This window comes from Acinonyx jubatus, chromosome C1 (genome assembly GCF_027475565.1).
Source record: "Acinonyx jubatus isolate Ajub_Pintada_27869175 chromosome C1, VMU_Ajub_asm_v1.0, whole genome shotgun sequence".
NCBI lineage: Eukaryota > Metazoa > Chordata > Mammalia > Carnivora > Felidae > Acinonyx > Acinonyx jubatus.
The window spans coordinates 71,218,424-71,240,245 of NC_069381.1; the positions used below are offsets into that span (position 1 = coordinate 71,218,424).

At 36.3% G+C, this 21,822-nt stretch overlaps 1 protein-coding gene across 18 annotated transcripts in view; it reads right to left on the bottom strand.

Moving 5' to 3' along the window:
• The window catches only part of COL24A1 (collagen type XXIV alpha 1 chain), a 398,176-nt gene that overhangs the window by 23,704 nt on the left and 352,650 nt on the right, over positions 1-21,822 (bottom strand). For 16 of the 18 annotated variants that reach the window (XM_027058695.2, XM_053214348.1, XM_053214347.1 and 13 more), the window contains 5 exons: positions 21,716-21,778; positions 18,242-18,295; positions 12,787-12,822; positions 4,353-4,388; positions 4,222-4,248 (listed from right to left, as the gene is read on the bottom strand). In XM_027058695.2, coding sequence (XP_026914496.1) covers positions 4,222-4,248; positions 4,353-4,388; positions 12,787-12,822; positions 18,242-18,295; positions 21,716-21,778 — 216 coding nt within the window. Of the gene's footprint in view, positions 1-4,221; positions 4,249-4,352; positions 4,389-11,232; positions 11,892-12,786; positions 12,823-18,241; positions 18,296-21,715; positions 21,779-21,822 lie in introns of those variants that run through there. The other 2 variants (XR_008295013.1, XM_053214351.1) reach the window with 2 other exon arrangements.

Below are 21,822 nucleotides of genomic sequence, written 5' to 3' on the forward strand. Positions count from 1 at the left end.
GAAAAATAAGATAAAAACTAAGATAAGACAGGGAGGTACACCATTAAGATTCTTAAATACAGAGAACAAACTGAGGGTTACTGGAGGGGAGATGGGTGGGGGGATGGACTAAATGGGTGATGGGCATTAAGGAGGGCATTTGTTGAGATGCCCACTGGGCGTTATGATGAATCACTGGGTTCTACTCCTGAAACCAATACTACACTTGTATGTTAATTAACTTGAATTTAAATAAATATATTAAAAAAAATTAAATGTGAACTCAATGAAAAAGGCTTTCTCCCCACCCAACAGGCATTAGAGAAAAGAAATGTCATAAAACTTGGCCACCCATGAAATTTCTTGGCAATACACATATTTGTATAATTTCTAATGTATTCCTAAAGCCTAGCTCATGCCTGGCACATAGTAGGCATTCAATTTGTTGAATTTATGAATGTTTTCCCAAGGATAGTCTTTAGTGAGGGCAGGCCCAGAGAGACTATTATGAGGATCTGCTGGGAAAGTCATTCAGCAACATCTAAGTACCCACATCTGAGTGTAAAACTCTCATTAGGTGCAGTGAAGGAATCCAAAAGCAGTAGCTCCCTCCATGTACTCTTGTTAGAGAGAACACATTCTCACATGAACATCACTTAAAGTTATAAAAACATGCACATAAAATAGAAGACAGACAATAGGAAGTAATCAGATTGTTGGCACTAATGAGGAGAACTAGGATTCATTATACCCTGGGGGAATGAAATCTTCACAATTCTTTCCCAACTTATTTGAATAAAATGTAGATCCAATCTGAGCACTCTAGTATTTTGAGGAGAAGTGTTATTTAAAAAAATTTTTAAACATTTATTCATTTTTGAGAGACAGAGACAGAGTGTGAGCAGGAGAGGGGCAGAGAGAGAGAGGGAGACACAGAATCCAAAGCAGGCTCCAGGCTCCGAGCTGTCAGCACAGAGCCTGATGCGGGGCTCGAACCCATGAACTGTGAGATCATGACCTGAGCTGAAGTCGGGCACTTAACTAACTGAGCCACGCAGGCACCCCGAGAAGTGTTATTTTAAAGGTGTCTGAAGTCTTAAGATCCCTGGATAGTGTAAACATTGATGGGATAGGAACTGGTTTCATGTCATGCCCCTCCCCATAGTGGAAGTAACCACTTGTTCTAGGGAATCAAAGACTGCCCCAGCAGCTTCAGCCTCTAAATTCACCAAACCCGGTTTCACAGTCGAGCCACTAATTGTAAATCAGTTGAATACTCCTTATCTCATCTAGTTATTTTTAATGATTACTATTTCCAACCCCCGTCCCAACACACATACTCATCTTGTTCTTCCCTTTACCCCACTGATCATTTTTGGTTAACTTTGCCATCCCGTTGTAGATTTGCTAGTTTCTAAATATCTTACCCATGTGCACTAAGGTCTGACCATCACTGTGATAATATCCTCAAATTCAAAAGTACCATCAATATATATTCCTTTTCCTGAAACATTTCCTTTTAGCTATTCTACTTTAGAAACTTGGGCAAGTTACTTTACTTTCATAGGTCTTAAAAAAAAAGAAGTTAAACTGGATTAGAGGTTTTCAAACTTATCTTGACCCATAGCAAGAAATACATTTCTACATCATGATACGGTCCACACAAAAATACATACATTTAACTGAAGTTTTAAAAAACCGTATTTATTCTTATTAGGGCTGATAGACTGATTTTTTTTCTTTTTTATTGAAGTAAAATTCACATAAAATAAAATTCACCATTTTAACCATTTTTAAAGTGTACAATTCAGTTGCTTTTAGTAATTCACTAAGTTGTGTTGATAATTACCACTACTTAATTTTGAAACATTTCTATTACCTCTAAAAGAAACCTCATACCTATTAAGCATTCACCATATTTTTTCTATTTAATTTAATTTAATTTAGAAATGATTCTGAATAAGACTCACTAAACTGATCTAAGGAACCACTAACTAGTGAGTCATAAGTCAGTCTGAAATAAATGCTACATAAATTACTAAGAGAACGTCTGTCTCTAAGTCTATGATGCTATTCCATTCTAGACATTATTGCCTTCCAAATGAAATATTCTGTCTTAGAGGATTCCCACTGTAATTTTCTAAGAAGTACAACTTGCTTTTGGACTCAATTATTCATTCATTCATTCAATAGATAATCATTAGGGCGTGAATGGAAAAGAAATTTAAAAAAATAGTTTCTACCCTTCAGAGAGTTCACACTCTAATAATAGAAAGAGACTGGAATGAAAACGAATGAGTATAAATAAGAAGGGGAAGTGATTGGTTCTACCTTGCAGTGTGATGAGGAGAAGGAATTAAGAAGTTTCAAAGAAGATATGATCATAAATTGACCACAGAAAGAATATATAGGTATTTTCCCATTGATATTTATACTTCTGCTCTAGAAGTCTTCTTTTCAGGGTTAAAATGTCACTTCCTTAAAATAGACTGTGAAAATCCCAGAAAGATAATATAGAGAAACCAGCTTTCATATTGGCCAAGAAGAAGGAAGGCAAAAAGAAAGGAATAAAAGAAGGAAAGAAAGAAACTAACATTTATTAAGTATCTACAACATGACAAACACATGTATTTTCTTATTTAATCCTACTAATAATTCCTCAAAGTATATATTCTTATCCACATTTTATTCAGAATAAACATCTCTCACACTACTTCATTTTGGCTGTATAGGAACACATACAAACATTTCTAAGTGAGACAGGGCTATGGTGCCACAAAATTTGGTATTTCAGTGTGAAGTTTTTCACTAACCACATCTAATTTGCCAATGATCTTTTAGGACTTGTCCTTTCTTAGGAAGGCAGCTATATCAAAATAATTATAGAATGGGAAGGCAACTGATGAAGGTATTTGTAACCCAGGCTTTGTGGAGATCCAAGAAGAATGCAGATAGAGAGTAATTTAAGATTAAATATAGGCATTCCCATTAAAGTGCATGCCAGGGAAGGTTTTGACCCTGTTCAGATGGCCAGAAAGGGGGAGTAATTTTAAAAAATCATGGAGAATGAATCTCCTATTTCCAAGGAGATAATCTTCCTATGGCATCTTTCTTGAAAGTTACTCTTCACCATGATAAAAAGCTAAGAGGTATGAAGAGTTTCTGGCCTGTTGAGAATAGATCATAGTGATCCAGCAACTAGAACTGTCAGAAACCGAACGGACACCAGTGCAGCATGTGGAAATAAGTAAGGCTAGAAGGCATAGGATTAGGCGTTGTTTGGGATAATGTAGCCAGTGGTGGATCTTTTTTAGGGAAACAATCTGATCAAGGACCATTGTATTTGACAAGCCTGCTATAGGAGTGGGGCATGGGTGAGGTTGGAGATGGAAGGAGATTCTTGCAGGAAGCAGGAAGACAAATAGATTATTGGGTATGAGAGTGAATGTAAAGCATATGGGAAACCAAACTTGGAACATCAGAGGCCAGGAGATACCAGCTGATAATGAGGCAACAGAAGCATTGCTTCAAAGATAAGGGTAGCAAGCTCTAGGTTGTTATAGATAACAAGCAAATATAGAAGTCTAAAGGCTACTACAGCCATCAGCAACTGAGATGGATTCTTGAAAGCCTAAGAAGTGGATTACTGGTTGGTAGAAAAACATTTAAAAAAAGGAGAGACAGAAATTAGAAGTAGGAAGAAATGGAGAGAGTTAGTATTTTTTGAGTACTTATTATGTCAGGCATTATGCTGAGTGACTTACTTTTTAATTATTATTTTTTTTTTATTTTGAGAGAGAGAGCAAGCAGGGGAGAGGAAGGGAGGGAGGGAAGGAGAGGGAGGGATATATATATATATATATATAGAGAGAGAGAGAGAGAGAGAGAGAGAGAGAGAGAGAGAGAGAGAGCGCATCTCAAGCAGGCTCTGCTCTGTCTTGTTTAAGCCATCAGGTCTATGGATAGTTATGGCTATAACAGATTGAGCCACCAGGACATCCCTTTACTTCTTATTTAAAACTCAAATCCACCAAGAAAGTAAGACCATCCCCTTTTTAAAGACAAGAAGTCTGAGTCTGAGGCTTAGATTTCATTGTTATACCCGGGGAGGGTCTATATCAGATTAGCAAAAGAAACAGAGGTAAGGAAGAGAAACACCTTTTAAACAGGGAGTTAGAATAAGCTTTAAAAAGCTTTAATGTAATATATGAAGATAAAGTAAACAAAACCACGAAAACTTACTCTTGGGCCAGGTGCTCCAGGTGGACCCTATAACATGACAAATTTTAAAAAGAATTTGTCAGTAGATAATCTCAAACCAGGCAAGCATATAAGCATCAACAGTAAACAGATATAAATGTAAATAAACTCACTGGAGGCCCTGGTTGACCTCTTGGCCCTTGGGGACCCTAGAAGACATGAAGATAAAGTATAATATGTATCTTATGCAAATGGTTTGGTATAAACAAGACAACCAAGATTCAACCTCTAACACTGCCTTTCACGTGAGGCAGGTTCTTAAGATTCAAAGTTGTTTTAATATTTTGAAGCTATATGCTCTTTGCACTCAAATATCACACACAATAATGAACAAGCTGGATATTTACTTTCATGTTTTATTGATACTAGACAATGAATTTGTTCATTTTAAAAATCTATTATAAATATAATATTTAAAAATGTTAATACTGCCTAAGTATGTTTTTTCCTGTTATTTCTATATACCATCCACCATCAGCAAAGATGAAAATTTTAGTGTTCTTAGATACCTCCTTTTCCTTCAATATCCACCTATAATTTGATTACTACTGTTGAATTCACCACCATATTCATAGTAACAGTCTTAGTTTAGTGTTAATCATGTACTGTAGACTGAATGTTTGTGTTCCCCCCAAATTCACATATTAAAGCCCTGATCTTTAGTGTGATGGATTTGGCTGTGGGGTTTTGGGGAGGTAATTAGATCATGTAGAACCCTTATGTGGAGTCCTTCTAAGAAGAGACACAAGAGAGATGATCTCTCTTTCTACCATATGAGGATATAGCAAGAGGGCCCTTGTCTGCAAACCAGGAAGAGGACCCTCACTTGACATTGAACCTACCAGCACCTTGATCTTGGATTTCAGAGCCTCTACAACTATGAGAAATAATGTTCCTTGTTTAAGCCATCCAGTTTATGGCAATTTGTTATAGCAGCCCAAGCTGACTAAGATATCATGTTTTGCCTGGACTCCTAATATGACATTCTGACTTTATTCTGTCTACTATGCTAACTACACTGTGCTTGTAAAATGGAAATCTAATCAGGTCATTATTTAGTTAAAATGATTCAATAGCTCTTTATTTGTCTAGAGATGATGTAAACTTCCTTAAAGTGATAGCTGCCATTTATTGAGAACTTACTGCATGCCAAGTTGTGTGCTCACTTTCTGAGAACTAACTGTATGCCAACTCATATGCTACATTTCCATTTTACAGTGAAGAAAGTGGCAACCAGCAAATAAGGGACTGAACTAGGATTAAAATGGAAGTCAATTGAATATAAAAGTATATGTTCTTTTTTTTTAATTTTAGAGAGAGAGTGTGTGCAAGTGGGAGAGAGGGGCAAAGGGAGAGAGAGAGAAACCCAAGCAGGCTTCACACTCAGCACAGAGCCTGATGCAAGGCTAGATCCCATGACCCTGGCATCATGACCTGAGCCAAAATCAAGTCAGACGCTCAACCGATTGAGCCACCCAGGCACCTCAAAAGTATATGTTCTTAATCAATGTACACCCCTACCTCCTCTTCAAGATCTGGGCCTCACCTCTACTTACTCTCCCCAACACATCCTACACCCCATCTATAACCAACTACTTGTGGATCTCTGCATCTTCAAAATTCTTTCACACATGCATTCTCTTGCATGTGCTATTTCCTTGACCAGGAATGCTCCTCCTTACCTTCTCTATCTGTGTAACTCTCATTCCTCTTCCAGTATGTCTTTAAAACTCTATACTTACCTTGCTCACCCATCCCCAGCCACCTCCCTCATGCTCAACTAACCACTTCTCCATTTCCTAGTACATAACACAGTGGAAAATCCCTAGGGATGTTTAAGAGTGTCTTAGTCACCTTTTCATTTCCTGGAACAAGAATAGTGTCTACTTCATAGTAGGTGTTTGAAAATTGCAACTGAATGGATGAATAATGTAAAAAAATTACCTCGTTATTAATTTAGAAATTAGAATAGTTAAAATGTATGTAGTAAAATGTGAAAAGTTATGTTGAATTTTTTCAAAATGAAACAACAGTAATCATTGTTAAGAATGTCTGCTCAGGCCACTTCGGATCCTCTGTCCCCCTCTCTCTGCCCCTCCCCTGTGCACATGTGCTTGTTCTCTCTCTATCTCTCTCTCTCTCTCTCAAAAATAAAGAAAAAATAAACATTAAAAAAAAGAATGCTCAAAATTTAACTTACTTGATGGTCAACTGAATGTTAAAACCATATTGAGCCAAATTCAGATTATGGTTAAAAGATGACAAAAGATCTCTCTTCAGTTGAGATCTGAATAATGTTGATGTCATGCTTGACTTACATTAATTATTTCCAGAGCTGTTGATTCTAAATATACTGTGAAAACTAGAGCAAACAACAGTAACTTAAAAAGGATAGAGCACTCCAGTACCATGCTTGCTGGACATTTCTTAGTTTGCATGGCTTATGATTATGATTTCAAGTAAAGAATGTACAAAACTTGTACCTCAGAAGCTACGTGATAAATTACAGAAAGGCAATGCTGGAGATAGCCTTTAAAATTGTTTTTAATGTTTATTTATTTTTGAGAGCGAGAGAGAGAGAGATGGTGCATGAGCAGAGGAGGGGCAGAGAGAGTGAGACACAGAATCTCAAGTAGGCTCCTGGCTCTGAGCTGTCAGCACAGAGCTCGATGAGGGGCTCAAACTCATGAACCATGAGATCATGACTTGAGCTGAAGTCAGATGCTTAACCAACTGAACCACCCAGGAGTCCCTAGAGATAGCTTTTTAAATATATAGAGGTTCAGAATGAATTTGGCTTGTAAGTTTCTCTATTCTGGAACAACACTGTAAAAGTAAACCATTGACATTTAACCCCACTTAGCATATTTCTGACATTTGCAAAATCTCACTGGTGGTTCAATACAAAACATATATCTTATCTGTGACTTTGAAAGAAGAAATTATCACAGAAAGAAGAAACTATTTCTACTGCAGATTTTATTGTTTCTTTTCAGCTTGTTATACAAAACAAGTCAAGTCATCACAAATGTCATCAAATGAAATACTTAAAACCAAACAAGACAGGGCAAGACAGCCCTAAGAAAACAACTGTCTAGAATGAAGCAATTAGCCAAGTAAAACAAAATATTATTCAACAATATAACATTTATTAGTTTTCTATTCCTTTAGTCCACCATTAAGAAAAAGTGATTCACTCTCTCTAGCTACTATATAAAAAAGTATCTAGGGACACCTGGGTGGCTCATTCGGTTGAGTGTCCGACTTCAGTTCAGGTCATGATCTCACAGCTTGTGAGTTCAAGCCCTGCGTCGGGCTCTGTGCTGACAGCTCAGAGCCTGGAGCTTCGGATTCTGTGTCTCCCTCTCTCTCTGTCCCTCCCCTGCTCCATGCTCTGTTTCTTTCTTTCTCTCTCTCTCAAAAATAAACATTAAAAAAAGTATATGAATCAGTTTATTATAAAGGCAGTTTATAATAAAACCATGATTGTCTATGTTAATTTCCTAAAGGGAAACTAATTTATGTAAATGATTACGATGGTTATTTGGCCACAGTCAAAACCCAACCATTGGAAATAGACTTTCTTTCCATTTAATCCCAGAATTTACATTTGATTCTTCGAAGGTAACATATTTTTTCTTACACTTTAAAAAATATTGATAAGTGCATGTCTTTGAACCTGAGTATGTTAGACTTTGCCTTTTTGTGAAGGCAATCTTGATTTAATTTCATAATCTTTAGGCTGGCTTAGGTACAGAGAGCTTCTTTATTCTCAGTTATAAATTGAGAAGCTTCCATTGCTTAGCAGCATCCTGAGTCTCTACTCAGTAGGTGTAACTAGAAACTCTTCTTTTTTCCCAGTTGTGACAACCAAGTAGAGACCTACAAATTGCCAAATGTCTACTGTGGTGTATATGTGGTGGGGGGATGGCTCCTGGTTGAGAACAACTGATTTAGAGGGTTTAACTGGGAGTTTATTAGTAATATTAAATAATATTATTAGAAGTAATGTGATTAGGATGGAATCAGTGAATTGTAAGGCACTGAGGATAACTACAAATTAGGAGTCGACTCATGTGGAATCTGCCATGTAAATGGCTGGACTATTCTAAATGTAGGTGAGGGGTCTATATATACCATCTTCCTTACCCAAGTTGCTCCTAAACTTATTTTTGAGAGGTATGATGATTAATAGAAACGTACAATGGTGTGGGAATCGGGAGGACCTGGGCTCTGGTCTTGTCTCTATACCTAATTAACTGTATTTCCTTGAGTGAGTTGTTGCACGTTTGGATCTCAGATACCTCAACTGTAACAAGATTTGGTGAAAGATCAATCTCTAAGGTTCACTTCAAAATTGTGATTTTCAAATGTTTTATCAATTTTCTTCCTCATATTTTGCATGTATTCTAAAAGGGATACTTCTCATGTATTGTTTAATGAGCTGTAGCCCTTTTTTTAAAGGCATGAATCATTATTTGGTCTTGATAAAAAATGGCATAGCTTTATAAATTGGTAAGAATGGCACACTTTATAAATTCTTATGCCAGCTTCACGGAACATTTAAAAATAAGATTTACAAAGCCCGCTTGATAGATTCTTGTGTTTCTGATCTTTGTACAAAAGAGTGGAGTGTCATATTTGTCTCAATACAATAGATCTTCGCTAATAAAAATTCATTCCAAAAATGCCCCATGTACTGGTATTATTTGAGGCTGACCCCCTCGAGGATATTTGGAAATATAATAGCTAGAAGTGTTCAGGCATTCAATTATTTAAATCATTCCCTTAAAACAAACCTGTAGAATATACTGAAAAAAAATCCTAATGAGAGTATAAGTAATGTTACTAAGCTTTTCCAGATTATGGTTTAATTGCACATTTTATGGAGTAAATTAATTGCAGATGATCTCTAGGAATTAAAAAATTACTTTTATAAAGTTCCTTAAACCATAGTGGAATCAAAAGAAAATAGATGGTAAAAAGATATTTAATACCAGTTATTCAACAACAAAAAACCAGAATAAACCAATAAATTCTAATGTGCCACAGCTAATGTGGCACATTTTCAACAGCTAATGTTATTACCCATACTAAATGCTGCTGTGTCCCCTTCCTTGTACTAGGAGTCTGTACTTTATTTATGAAGAGAGCTATGGGAATCAACAGAGCAAAAGACTAGTAAGTATATCAATTCAATAAATGCTACTTTACCAGCCAGAATTGAAAATACTTGTTAACTTTTAATTTTAGGGAACAGCATTTATTTATTTATTAATTCATTTCTCAAATATTATCCACTACATAGCAGGTTCTATTCTGGATACTGATAACCAATGTATCAAACAAAGTTCCCTGCTCTCCTAGAGTTTATATTCTAGCAGAGGAAACAGAAAAATAATTTCAAATACTGCTAACTACTATGAAGAAAACAAAACAGGATGTTGTGAAAGAGAATGACCAGGAATGTGAGACTGAACAGTCATGGAGGGCTTTTCTAAAATGGTATTTGAGGCGAGACCTGAATCATGAGATAAGAACCAATCGTGTGAGGAACAGATTGCGTTTTCTAGGTAAAAGGAAGGCATGTTCCAAAGAATAGAGACAAAAGCAGCTTGGTGGCAAGGGGAAAGGGGCACATCATGAGTTTAGAGAGGCCAACCAGGGCTAGTTCTTGTAGGGCATGGTAGAAAGGTAAGGAATTTGGATTTTTTTCTAAGTGCAAGAAGGAGTCATAGGAAGGTTTTAAAGAGGAGAGTGATAGAATCTGGTTTATGCTTTAATGGTATCACTCTAGTTGCTGTGTAGAGAACGGATTGTAGTGGAGAAAAGTGGAAGGAACACTAGGAAGTCAGGAATCCAAGGAGACATCATGGCAATCTGGACAAAAGTGCTAGTGATAAAGAGTGGGAGAGGTGTGTGAATTCAGAATAGGAATTAGACTTGACAGGAGCTAATCTCTGCTTTAAAGAACTCGTCCTTATGTTCTATGCCTTTCTTTGTTCTTTTATGGGGGATCTGCTTATTTTTCTTTTATGTAGAATCATAAACTCTTACAGCTGGAAGGGACTTTGAGGGTATAAATTCTAATTCCCTACTCAGTGCAAAACTACCAGTCCAGTAACTCAGAAAGATAGTCATTAGGCTTCTCGAGACAAGCATTCATTAACATGTAAAACTATCTTGTTTTAAACCAGTGCCTTATTATATTAGCAGCTCATTATTATATTGAGCTGGAATCAGCCTCAGCATTCCATCCATTTAGTTAACAGTATCTATTCTGCGTTAATTATGTGTTAAATCCTGTGATGGGCTTGGAATTAGGGCAAGTCAAACATACTTCCTGGTCTCATGGAGCTCACTGTCTGTGAGGGAGCTAAGCACAGAAATTGAAAATTCAATTCAGTAAGTAAATAATTTAAAATTTATTCTCTAGAGTTACTCATATTATACGTATTCTTCCTTTCAAATATTTAAAGACAGCTATCATGTTCCAACACCTCAAATATTTTCTAATTTATTCACCAGTAATTTACTAAATATTTATTTAGCACCAACTATACAACACAGGCACTATCTTGGGTATTGCAGACACAGCTTTAAAACGAACAACAGGTAAAATATCTGTGTCATGGAGCCTATATTCTAGTGAGGAGAGATATAATAAGCAAAAAACAGGTAAAGAAACAGGTTTAGAAAAGACAGGGAATTGAGGCAGATGGGCACATTGCTATTTTACACAGGCTAGGCAGAAAAAGCCTCTTTGATAAGAGGACATTTAAGAAAAGACTGGGGAACACTTGCCAGGCATTGTACGAGGTCCTGGCTACTAGTTCTTATGTACACAGGTGGCAGTTGGGTTGAGGATAAAATGTCACTTAACTTAAATTAACTTAATTACAACCTCACAAATAGGAACTACAGGGATAAAAAACATGGGCAAGAAAAAGCAGGTGCAAAACCCAGGAAGCAAAGAGAGAGCAATGAGAACAAGGAAAGGGATGATAAGGTTGCAGAGTCTGGTAAGGGTTAAACATCCCAGCTATTTCAACTGGTTTTTCTAGGACATGGCTCCTCGATACACCACTGATCTGAGACAGCCTTTCTCTGAATATGCTTTAATTTTGTCCATGTTCCCCTTTGGGGATGGCCTGACTGGTGTTACCACCTGCTTTATTCTGGGTGCCATATGTCTATCAGTGCAACCTAAAATTTCAGGCATAATCTGCTGAATTTGCAAGCCATCAGAGCCACTGAATTTTCTTTCACGTGAAATGCCTGTGAAATTGTCAGAAGTACTTGAGGTTTCCTAACTCTGACAAAAGCTGACGTTCCAGCCACAGTACTTGGAGAGAACTGGTCAGGAAGACAGTTGGAGACAGACAAGTCTAGAAAATGAACTAATTCCAAGCCTCTCTACTTTTCCTTTCCCCTTTCCATTCCTCCTGGGAAATATGACTTCACTGTGTACAGATATCCTTGCTTTTGGCTGTAGCAAGACTGCTGAGAAGATAGGAAGGCCACATTTCTGCAAATTAAAAACATCTATTTTAGGGCACCTGACTGGCTTAGTTGGTAAAGCATGCAACTCTTGATCTTGGGGTTGTGAGTTCAAGTCCCTCGTCGGTGTAGAGTTTACTTAAAGATAGTATCTTAAAAAAAAGAAAAAGAAAAACATCTATTTTGAAGCCCTCTGTGGGTTCTTAGCCTCTCTGAAACCATATACATTTCCTTTCTCAGCTAATTAATATAACTGCAACTTACTTATTCTGAGACCCCAAGCACACCTTATGGTGACAAGCAATGTCAGCTGTCAAAGCAATTTCATTATCTTTTAAGCCAAGACTTTTCTGCAACCTTTAAATTTATTCTTATTTGCCTTCTGCACTTGGTTTTAATCCCCCTCATATTACTCTGTGCCTGCTCTCTGTTTATGGCTGCTGCTTTAGTAAGTTCAGCAGGATCTCTGCTGGGAAAGTGGCTTCTTGACAAAATACCTTCTTTAACCTGGAAGCATTGGCATCTCAGAAAAGTAGGAAATAGTGCCAGTGTAAGCCACTTAGTGCTGGAAAGTGCTACGTGTACCTTTTATCCATCCTCTCATAATTGTTTCCAATTGGCTGAAATATACAACAATTGATATGCTTCTGCTTTGCACCTCTTTAGCACTGAGTGAACACAGTGGGTATATCCTTGAGGCGATGTGGCAGTCCTCTTATTCCAGCACTGGTGAAGAAGGCTCACAAGGCAAATGCCTGATGTCTGACAAGGCAAATATGCCATTTCACACAGTGATCTGGGAAGAATTTGATCAGCAGGTTCTTAAATATGTTTAGGGGTTATCAGGTTTCACTGTAATGTACTATCTAGATTAGTTCTACTTCTGAAAAACTGTAATTTTATTTTTATTTCACAAGTATCAGAGACATAATAATAATAAAAAATAATAATAATAACAATAATAATATAATAAAACAAGGTCCTTGCTTTCATGGAACTTATATAGCCTAGTGACAAGTGATAATATAACCATAAATTTAAACTTACAGTTTCACCTCTAAAGCCTTTTTCACCTCTGGGTCCCTAGAAGAAAACAGGAAATGTTAGTTTAATGCTATTGATAGTTATTTATCAAATGTAGTTGAGGATATACACAGAAACATGATAACTTATGTTTTTGTTTTTTCTATCCAGCAAGACATATTGAGTAAATTTATATAAATTCTAGTTTCCTTTTCCTGAGTAAAGCAAAGCAAAACAAAATCAAAACCAAAAACAGTTTATTGATTTATCATACTATCCACGAAGTGAGACAGGGATAACAGGCACTTAAGTCAAAACAGCTGATCTGACAATCAAATACCAAACCACTTAGAAGGGAAGTTACCAGATTAAATTCTTCTAATCTTTGTCTTCCCTAGCCTTTGAAAACCTTGTTTCTAGGATGGTGCCTTTTTTTTTTTTTCATCTTCTCTTTCTATTCCTCCTTCTGTACATCCCACAAATTTTGATATGTTGTATACATTTTCATCCAGTTCAGAATATTTCTAACTCTCTTTGAGATATCCTCTTGGATCCATGGGTTATTTAGAAGTGTGGGGTTTAATTTTCAAGTGTTTGTAGATTTTCTTATTATCTTTCCAATTTACTGATATTTACTTTAATTCCATTATGGCCAGAAAACATATCTTGTATGACTTCAGTTCTCTTAAGTTTAGTACAAAATTTTTTATGACTCAAACTATAGTCTATTTTGGTGATTTTCCATGTACACTTGACAAGAAAGTGTAGTCTGCTGTTAGATGAACCTACTGTTTTAGAAATTCCTGTTAATATTTTTGTTTTCATCCTTGTGGAAATTATTTATGTATTTTTTTATTTTGAAAAAGATAATACTCTTCATCTTTTCAAAAACCTGAATTTACACTTTCACAATATGTTATGATGTTTTCCATATCAATCCACATTTCTCTAGATAATTATAATGCTTACTTGGTATTTAATAAATGATAATATTTTTATTGAATTTTCTACTAGATTATTTCTAATTTTTGTCATGATAACCCTGTGATAAATATCCTTGTACTCCATAAAAGTTGTCCTCCAGAAAGTGTGTTTGTAATTGCACGCACACCTGCAAAATATGGGCGTCTGTATGTCTTGACACATGCCATGTACTATAATTCTTTGTTAATCTTGCAGGCTAAAAATACTATCTCATTATTTCACCATTTATATTACTTTTTTGTGTGTTTCCTATCTTGTTACTCACTCATTTTTTTAAATGTTTCTATTTATTTTTGAGACAGAGAGAGACAGAGCATGAGCAGAGGAGGGGCAGAGAGAAAGGGAGACAAAGAATCCAAAGCAGGCTCCAGGTCCTGATGCGGAACTTGAACTCACAGACTCTGAGATCATGACCTGAACTGAAGTTGGGTGCTCGACCAACTGAGGCACCCAGGTGCCCCTGTTATTCACTCATTTTAAACCAGGATAGTAACTTCCAAACACTAATTAAAAAATTGTTTTCATGTTTCTTTGAGAGAGAGTGAGCACGTGTGCAAGTGGGGGAGGGGCAGAGAGAGAGGGAGACAGAGGATCAGAAGTGGGCTCTGTGCTGACAGCAGAGAGCCTGATACAGGGCTTGAATTCATCAACTGTGAGATCATGATCAGAACCGAAGTCAGACGCTTAATCGACTAACCCACCCAGGTGCCCCCCAAAACTAATTTTTTTAACATTTTATTTTTGAGAGACAGGGAGCAACAGAGTGCTAGCAGGGGAGGGGCAGAGAGAGAGGGAGACAGAATCTGAAGCAGACTCCAGGCTCTGAGATGACAGCAGAGAGCCCAATATGGGGCTCAAACTCATAAACCATGAGATCATGACCTGAGCTAAAGTCAATTGCTCAACTGACTGACCCACCCAGGTGCACCCCCCACAAGAACTAATTTTTAAGATATCTCTATAGAACTTGTTTTTAATACCCTCCCTCACCTCCAGCCCAGTATTAACAAGTAGGTACATACCTTTCCATACTTTTTTTTTTTTTTGATGAAATACTGACAAATATATTAATGTATGTATGGGGTGATTGGTAATATTTTATAAAACTGATCTCATATTGTATACTCTTCTGTGAATCAGATTTTTCACACTTAACAATACAGCATGAACAACCACAAGTCCACTGAACTAGATATAACTAGTTGTTTTCAATAGTTGCATAATATTCTATGAAATGGCTAGACCACTGTTTACTCAACCATTCCTCTACAGATGAACATTCATGTGATTTCAAACTTTTTTTCCTAATATAGCCAGTACTGTGAAAAAAACTTTCTATAATTTATGAGTACTTAATTTCTATGGCACAAATTTCTCAAAGTGGAACTGATTGGTCAAAGGGTATATGTACTTATACTTTAACAAATATCCTTCCATGAAGGCTATAATTCACATTTCTACTGATGATGAATACTGTTCTCCCTAATCCCCTTCTGAGAGGTTAGATGTAATATCTCATTATTACTTTAATTTGCATTTATGTGACTGTAAATTAGGAAAGCATCCTTCCAAATAATTATTGACCCTTGGGATTTGTTCTTCAATTTTTTATTGAGTTTCTATCTTTCTCATACTAATTTGTTTTAAAAAAAAATTTTTTTTTCAACGTTTATTTATTTTTGGGACAGAGAGAGACAGAGCATGAACGGGGGAGGGGCAGAGAGAGAGGGAGACACAGAATCGGAAACAGGCTCCAGGCTCTGAGCCATCAGCCCAGAGCCTGACGTGGGGCTCGAACTCACAGACCACGAGGTCATGACCTGGCTGAAGTCGGACGCTCAACCGACTGCGCCACCCAGGCGCCCCTCTCATACTAATTTGTAAGAGCTCTTTATACATCAACTCGTATGCTTTTGCAATTATTTTTGCCCAACTTATATTGATTTTGTTTACGGAAACTTTTTCCATACAAAATTTAAAATTTTCAAGTATTCAAACACATATTCTGTTCTTTTGTGGCTTTCAGATTTCCTTTCTTATACAAAGGGTCTCCTCAGGGGCACCTGGATGGCTCAGTTGGTTGAGCGTACAACTTTGGCTTAGGTCACAGTCCCACAGTATGTGAGTTTGAGCCCCACAGAGGGTTCACTGCTGTCAGTGCAGAGCCTGCTTTGGATCCTCTGTCTGCTTCTTTCTCTGCCTCTCCTCTGCTCATGCTCTCTCTCTCTCAAAAGTAAATTTAAAAAACATTAAAAACAAATAAATAAATAAATAAACAAATAAAGGTCTCCTCAACCCTTAAGCTATACTTCAGCTTTCTAGATTTGTTTTTTATACTTTAAAGTCTTTTTAAAAAAGATAAAAAAAAAAGTTGGGTGAAATAGGTTTCTAATTCCTTATAGTAATGCTGTGACTTAAAGTAATTCCATCTTCCTTTCCTGTCACTGGTATAGGAATGGACATGTAGCTGATCAATGGACATGAGGAAAAATGCAGTGGAAGGCTTCTGGAAAAAACTTAATTTTTCCCAAGATAGGGCTATAGATCAGTTTTCACTTTGGATAATTATATCTGGATGTAATTGCTGAGAAATTGTAGTCATCTTTCTATAAGCCCAATTATGAAGATCGCATTCAGGATGATAGAGCAGAGACGTGGAAAGAACCTGGTCTTGGACAACATAACAAAATCACTAAGTAAGCCAAATCCGAAGCACTTCCTACCTCTGGGCTTCCCATTAATGTGATACAAATTTCCTTATTATTAGAGCCAGTTTGATTCAGGGTTCCTATTAACTTACAGCCCAAATCATCCTGATATACCATTTCTGTTATAATTAGATTCCTATATATTCCAAGATCTAATTTTGGGCTCTAGCCTGTTAAACTCATCTATTTGTTTATTCCTTTGTAATACCCTATAGTTTCATTTACAATGATTTTGAAGTAATGTTTCCTTATTTGCAAAAGCAAGTCTTCCATCCCCCACCACTATTTTTTTTTTCCACAAAGTTTTGGCCACTCTCAAGTGCTTATTCTTTCATAGTGAACTTTTCTTAGAAGTTTCTTCTTAGAATGGAAAAAATAGAATATGGAAAAAATTTGACGCGCATGCTGAATATTACAAGGGCTTTTAAGAACTATCTGTAAACAAAACACAGTGAGGTATTTTAATTGAGCCATTTCTTTATCATGGTTTCCTTGACCAATTGATATTTCACATTTTTGACAGAACAGAACAATCACTGAGTAATCAGAACAGTATGTGTTCCTTAGCTTATTGAAGAACCACCCACCAAAATATGAGAATTCTCCCACTTAAAATCTCCCACGTAGACTATATAGCTCTGAGTAGTAAATGCTGAAAATCTAGAGAAGTGTTGACTTATACATTTCATATTTGTAAAATCAAAAATTCAGCAACTTTGGTGGGAAATTCTTCCCTAATTTATCAAAGAGAATAGTTGGACTTAATATCTGAAACATTCCATTTTATATATTAAAACTCTATGTCTCTCTACATAACACTTTGAAATCATTCAAAATATTGGTTCCCTGCAGGGAATACACCTTTCCTCCCCAAGTCTCAATTTGCCCCTATCTACTGGGTTCTTTCTTTTGTATTTTTACACTACTGTTGGTATTGTAAAACTCTCCCATGACTTCACCAACCATTGTTTTATTTGTCAAATTTAGAAAGGCACTGGTATCTACTAATTACCTCAGTCCTCTCCAGATGCACCTTGAAAGGAGGAGAAAAGCACTGTTCTTGAAGGAAGAAACATCACCTATGTCATTCACTAGCTGTACCACCTTGAATAACTAGGCGAACCTCCATGAACCTAATCTGTTTCCCTGTGTCTTAAATGCAAATAATACCTACTTCAAACGTTTTCTGTAACAATTTGAGAAAAGTTATTAAATGTTTAAATTCTTTAAGAATTTGACAAAAGTTATTAAATGTTCCTCCCTCACTGAAATATGTACTTTATCGTCTACTGTAATTTATTTTCTTAAAGATCACTGTTAACTACTCGCTTCTTGAAACTCATCTATCTGAACCTTGTGCTTTTCTGTTTTTCCTGCTTTTTCCTGTTTTTCCCACCAACTATCTCTTTACTTTATAGTGGATACTTCCAAATACTCAAATCTTGGCTGCCTTTTGCTATACTTTCTCCCTCAGAACATGGATTCTTTTTCGTGCGTTAGTGATCACCTCTATGCTAATAATGCTCAACCCACCTCCCTTGTTCTATTTTCCTTTCTCTACTCCACAGTTTTAAGTGTCTACCTCACTATATACACCTTCCTCATTACACATATAATCTCTAAGTTCTCAGTAATCACCTTCCAGATGAAAACATAACAGCTGTTTTTGCCCTTGGCTTCTCAAACACTCAGCGTGATCCTTTTTGAATTACTCCAGAAATAGGATTAAAGAGGAAAAAACAAGAATACGAAAAAGAAAAGGAAGACCTATATTGTAACAAACTTACAGTTCTACCTGTTGGGCCTATTATACCTTCTTTGCCAAAGGGGCCAGTGTTTCCCTGTTGGGGTAAAAGAACATCAGTCAGTCTCACTGCCGGTATAAAGAAGAAAAATTCTAGAAAATTTCTTGTGCAATGGTAAAACAGTCCATATCTGCATCATTCAAATTTTTATTAAAAATATCATAAAATCAGGAGAAATCATAGTACTTTTGATTTGCAGCATGTGACACAATTCTGTACATTATAGATTCCTATTGGGAGAATTACATCTGTATAATTTCTAACAAACATAAATCAGCCTTATAATTTTCATGTAGTGATATAACTTCAATATGCCATTTTACATGTGGGTCATTTCATAACAAATGCAATTACTTTACATAAAGAAGATCATATAGAATGATAAACAAAAATTTTGAATAACTTTCTTTACAGATGTTGAAGGAGATGTCTAAGGGACATGCAGCATGGAACTGAGAGAAAGTATGGGAATGAAACACAGAGCATCACAGGTGACCAACCTGTTTCTCCATCTGTTACATAAGATTGCATACTTCATAGGGCCATTATTAGAATTAAATGAGAAAAATGATTTTGAAACCGTAAGCTGTTATTGATTATGAAGATCACCTTGAATAAGCCCAATCTGGTGAACTCCTCCCAAATTAAATATGGAACATATCTTTTTTTTTAACTGAAGTATAACTCACATCCAATATTCTGTTAGTTTCAGGTGTACATCACAGTGATTCAATGTTTTTATACATTATAAAATGATCCCCACAATAAGTCTAGTTACCACCTGTTACCAGACAGAGGCTACTATAATTACTGACTATATTTCCTATTCTGTATATTACATCCCCATGACTTACTTATTTTATAACTGGAAGTCTGTAACTCTTAATTCCCCTCACCTATTTTGCCTGCCTCCCAACTCCTCCTCTCCTCTGGTAACCAACAGTTTGTTTCCATATGTCTACGTGTCTGTTTCAGCTTTGTTTTGTTGGTTTGTTTTATTTTTTAGATTCCATATATAAATAAGATCATACTGTATTTTCCTTTCTCTGTCTGACTTACTGCTTCTTTATGAATACAAAATACCTGTTTTAGTTATTTTCCCTCAAACTCCATGCCCAATTCCACTGGCAGCAAATTTCAGTCTTTCTGGCTCACACTTAACCTGAACACTTAAATGTAGATATCTAATAGGATTTCTTTGTCCAACTCCTGCTAAGGTGCAGAAAATACTATCAGTTGAGATCATTATGTCATGGAGTCTATCAATAGATGGACTAGAATGAGCCTAGAATGAGAGAAATTAGCTGGTGCTATAAAAGTAAATCTAATAGAATCACTTTTAAACACAAAGATTGACTTTAAGTGATAATTTGTAAATATGGTACCTAAATCTCAAAGATCCACAATCAAATAAAGAGAGTTGATTTCCTAACCTAATCAAATATAAGCCCTAGACTGGTTTATCACTGAAAAAAAGTCAACAAAGCTTTAACATAATGAACTTGACTGTGATCGAACTCTTTAGAATGATTTGTTAAAAGAATGGAGAGGTATTCATGAACTCTAGAAAACAAAGATCAAAACAGCAAAAAAAATTGTCTATGTTTATTTAAATGTGTCCGAAAGATGAGGTGTTATGATTTTAATGGTTGGTGCCAGTTAACTACATAAATAATCTTTGAAATGGAGGACAATTAATCCAGATTTCCTACTTCAATTAATTTAATTTATTTAATCAAGTATTTATTGATTATTGAGCAAGAACTAGCCACTTAATATCCATTCTATATTCTAATTACACAACTAGCAAGCAACTTTGTAACATATTATTTGGTCATTCAGCTGTGGATTAAAATTTTGGTTCTTCTACTTGCCACCCATGGCCTTGAGCAAATTACCTTTCAGAGACTTCGTTTGCCCACTTGAAAAATGGGGATAATAGCATCTCTTGCAGTGTTTTTATGAGGATTAAATGATATAAGGGTAACACACTGAGCACTGGTACATAATAGTTTCTTACAAAACATTAACCTATCATGACTTTCACTTGTATCTATAATGACTTAATAAGAGATAGCTGCATTTATGCATTAGTATTTGTAAGCAGTTATCAGAACTTTACCATTGGTGAACTGATACAGTTTCTGGAGCTGCAAAGCAGTATAAGCTCAGACCCTGGCCGACAGAGACCCAGCACTTTGTAAGATTCTGCTTAGAACAGGTGCTAGGCAGGAAACCAACTTCTCTTTGAGTAGCAAGAAAGGATTAATTGATTGAGAACTTAATAAAACTAGAATGAATGGGTTTCATTAGTAGAGAACTTAACATATATAAGAACTTCAAAGCAATATTTATTGTAGAGAAGCCTGTCCACATATAACTCACCTGTGGATAATCAAGAATAGGGCTTTATATAAAAGCCCTAACTTTCCACAGTTCTTCAGAAATCATAAAAATAATTAATAAATTTGCACCTGAAGAAATGCTGAGGAGGGTCTTTAAATAACCACGTCCCATGACAACATTGACCTTTGTATTACCGAAAAGAATTTATGCTAAGAGTTGGGGAAAGGGTGCAGGATTTCAAAAATTTGACTTTTCATTTAATATTTTGTGTAAGACAGTGGTTTTCAGCTGTGAGGTTTTTCACGACTCCTTTCTCCTACTTCTGGACCACTCTCCTGCCTCTCTCTGCTCTCTTCACCCTCGCCCTAGCAGCTGCAGTTAGCCTAGGGGGTGCCACTGCTGCAGGCAAACCACGGCTGGATGTTTTATAGCTTGTTTTCTTTTCAGTTTTATACATCATCTCATCAATTAGGAGACTGGTTAGTAGAAACAGAAACAAAACCAAAAAGCAAAAAACACACCAACAAAAACTGCTGATGGCTTCTCTATCCCTATGTATATTTGCTATAGTTTGCAATTCCAGGCACCGTCCAGCTAATTGGAATTCTTCGGACCCCAATCTTCGCAACTCTTTAAGCAGTTCCTCATCACTCTCTAGGGATACCCACCCCTGAGCTGGGGAAACATTGGTATTGGGAAATATTTTTCAAAGTGTGGGGTGAGGAGCTCTGGCCATAGGCAAGCCTCCTCCACGTGGCGCATGGGTGTGGTCTCTGGTCTCTGGTTATATTAATGCTGATAACATGAAACCCTTTATTTTTTGTTCTGAGCGTAAGTTAATAAATACATTATCCAGTGTCAACATTAATTCTGATATGTACTGTAAGTAAGAGCTAGGAATATGGTTGTCTATGGGGTCTTTTGCTCAAATTAGTATGTGAACTGAAAAAGGCTGAGAACCCTTGCATGTGATCTAATGGGTTTCTATCTTAAAAGTCATTTTATTAAGTTATTAATTTGGAGTATATCAATTTCAGAGTTCTTAATGCTGATTCCTGCAATCAGCAAAGACACACAATTTCTGGGCAAGTACAATGACTTTATACTTACTCTCTGTCCAACGGGACCTTTAGGACCTGATATTCCAATGATGCCAGCATCTCCCTCAGGACCCTAAAAATATAATAAAAATAAAAAGTCAAAATCTTTAATTCTAT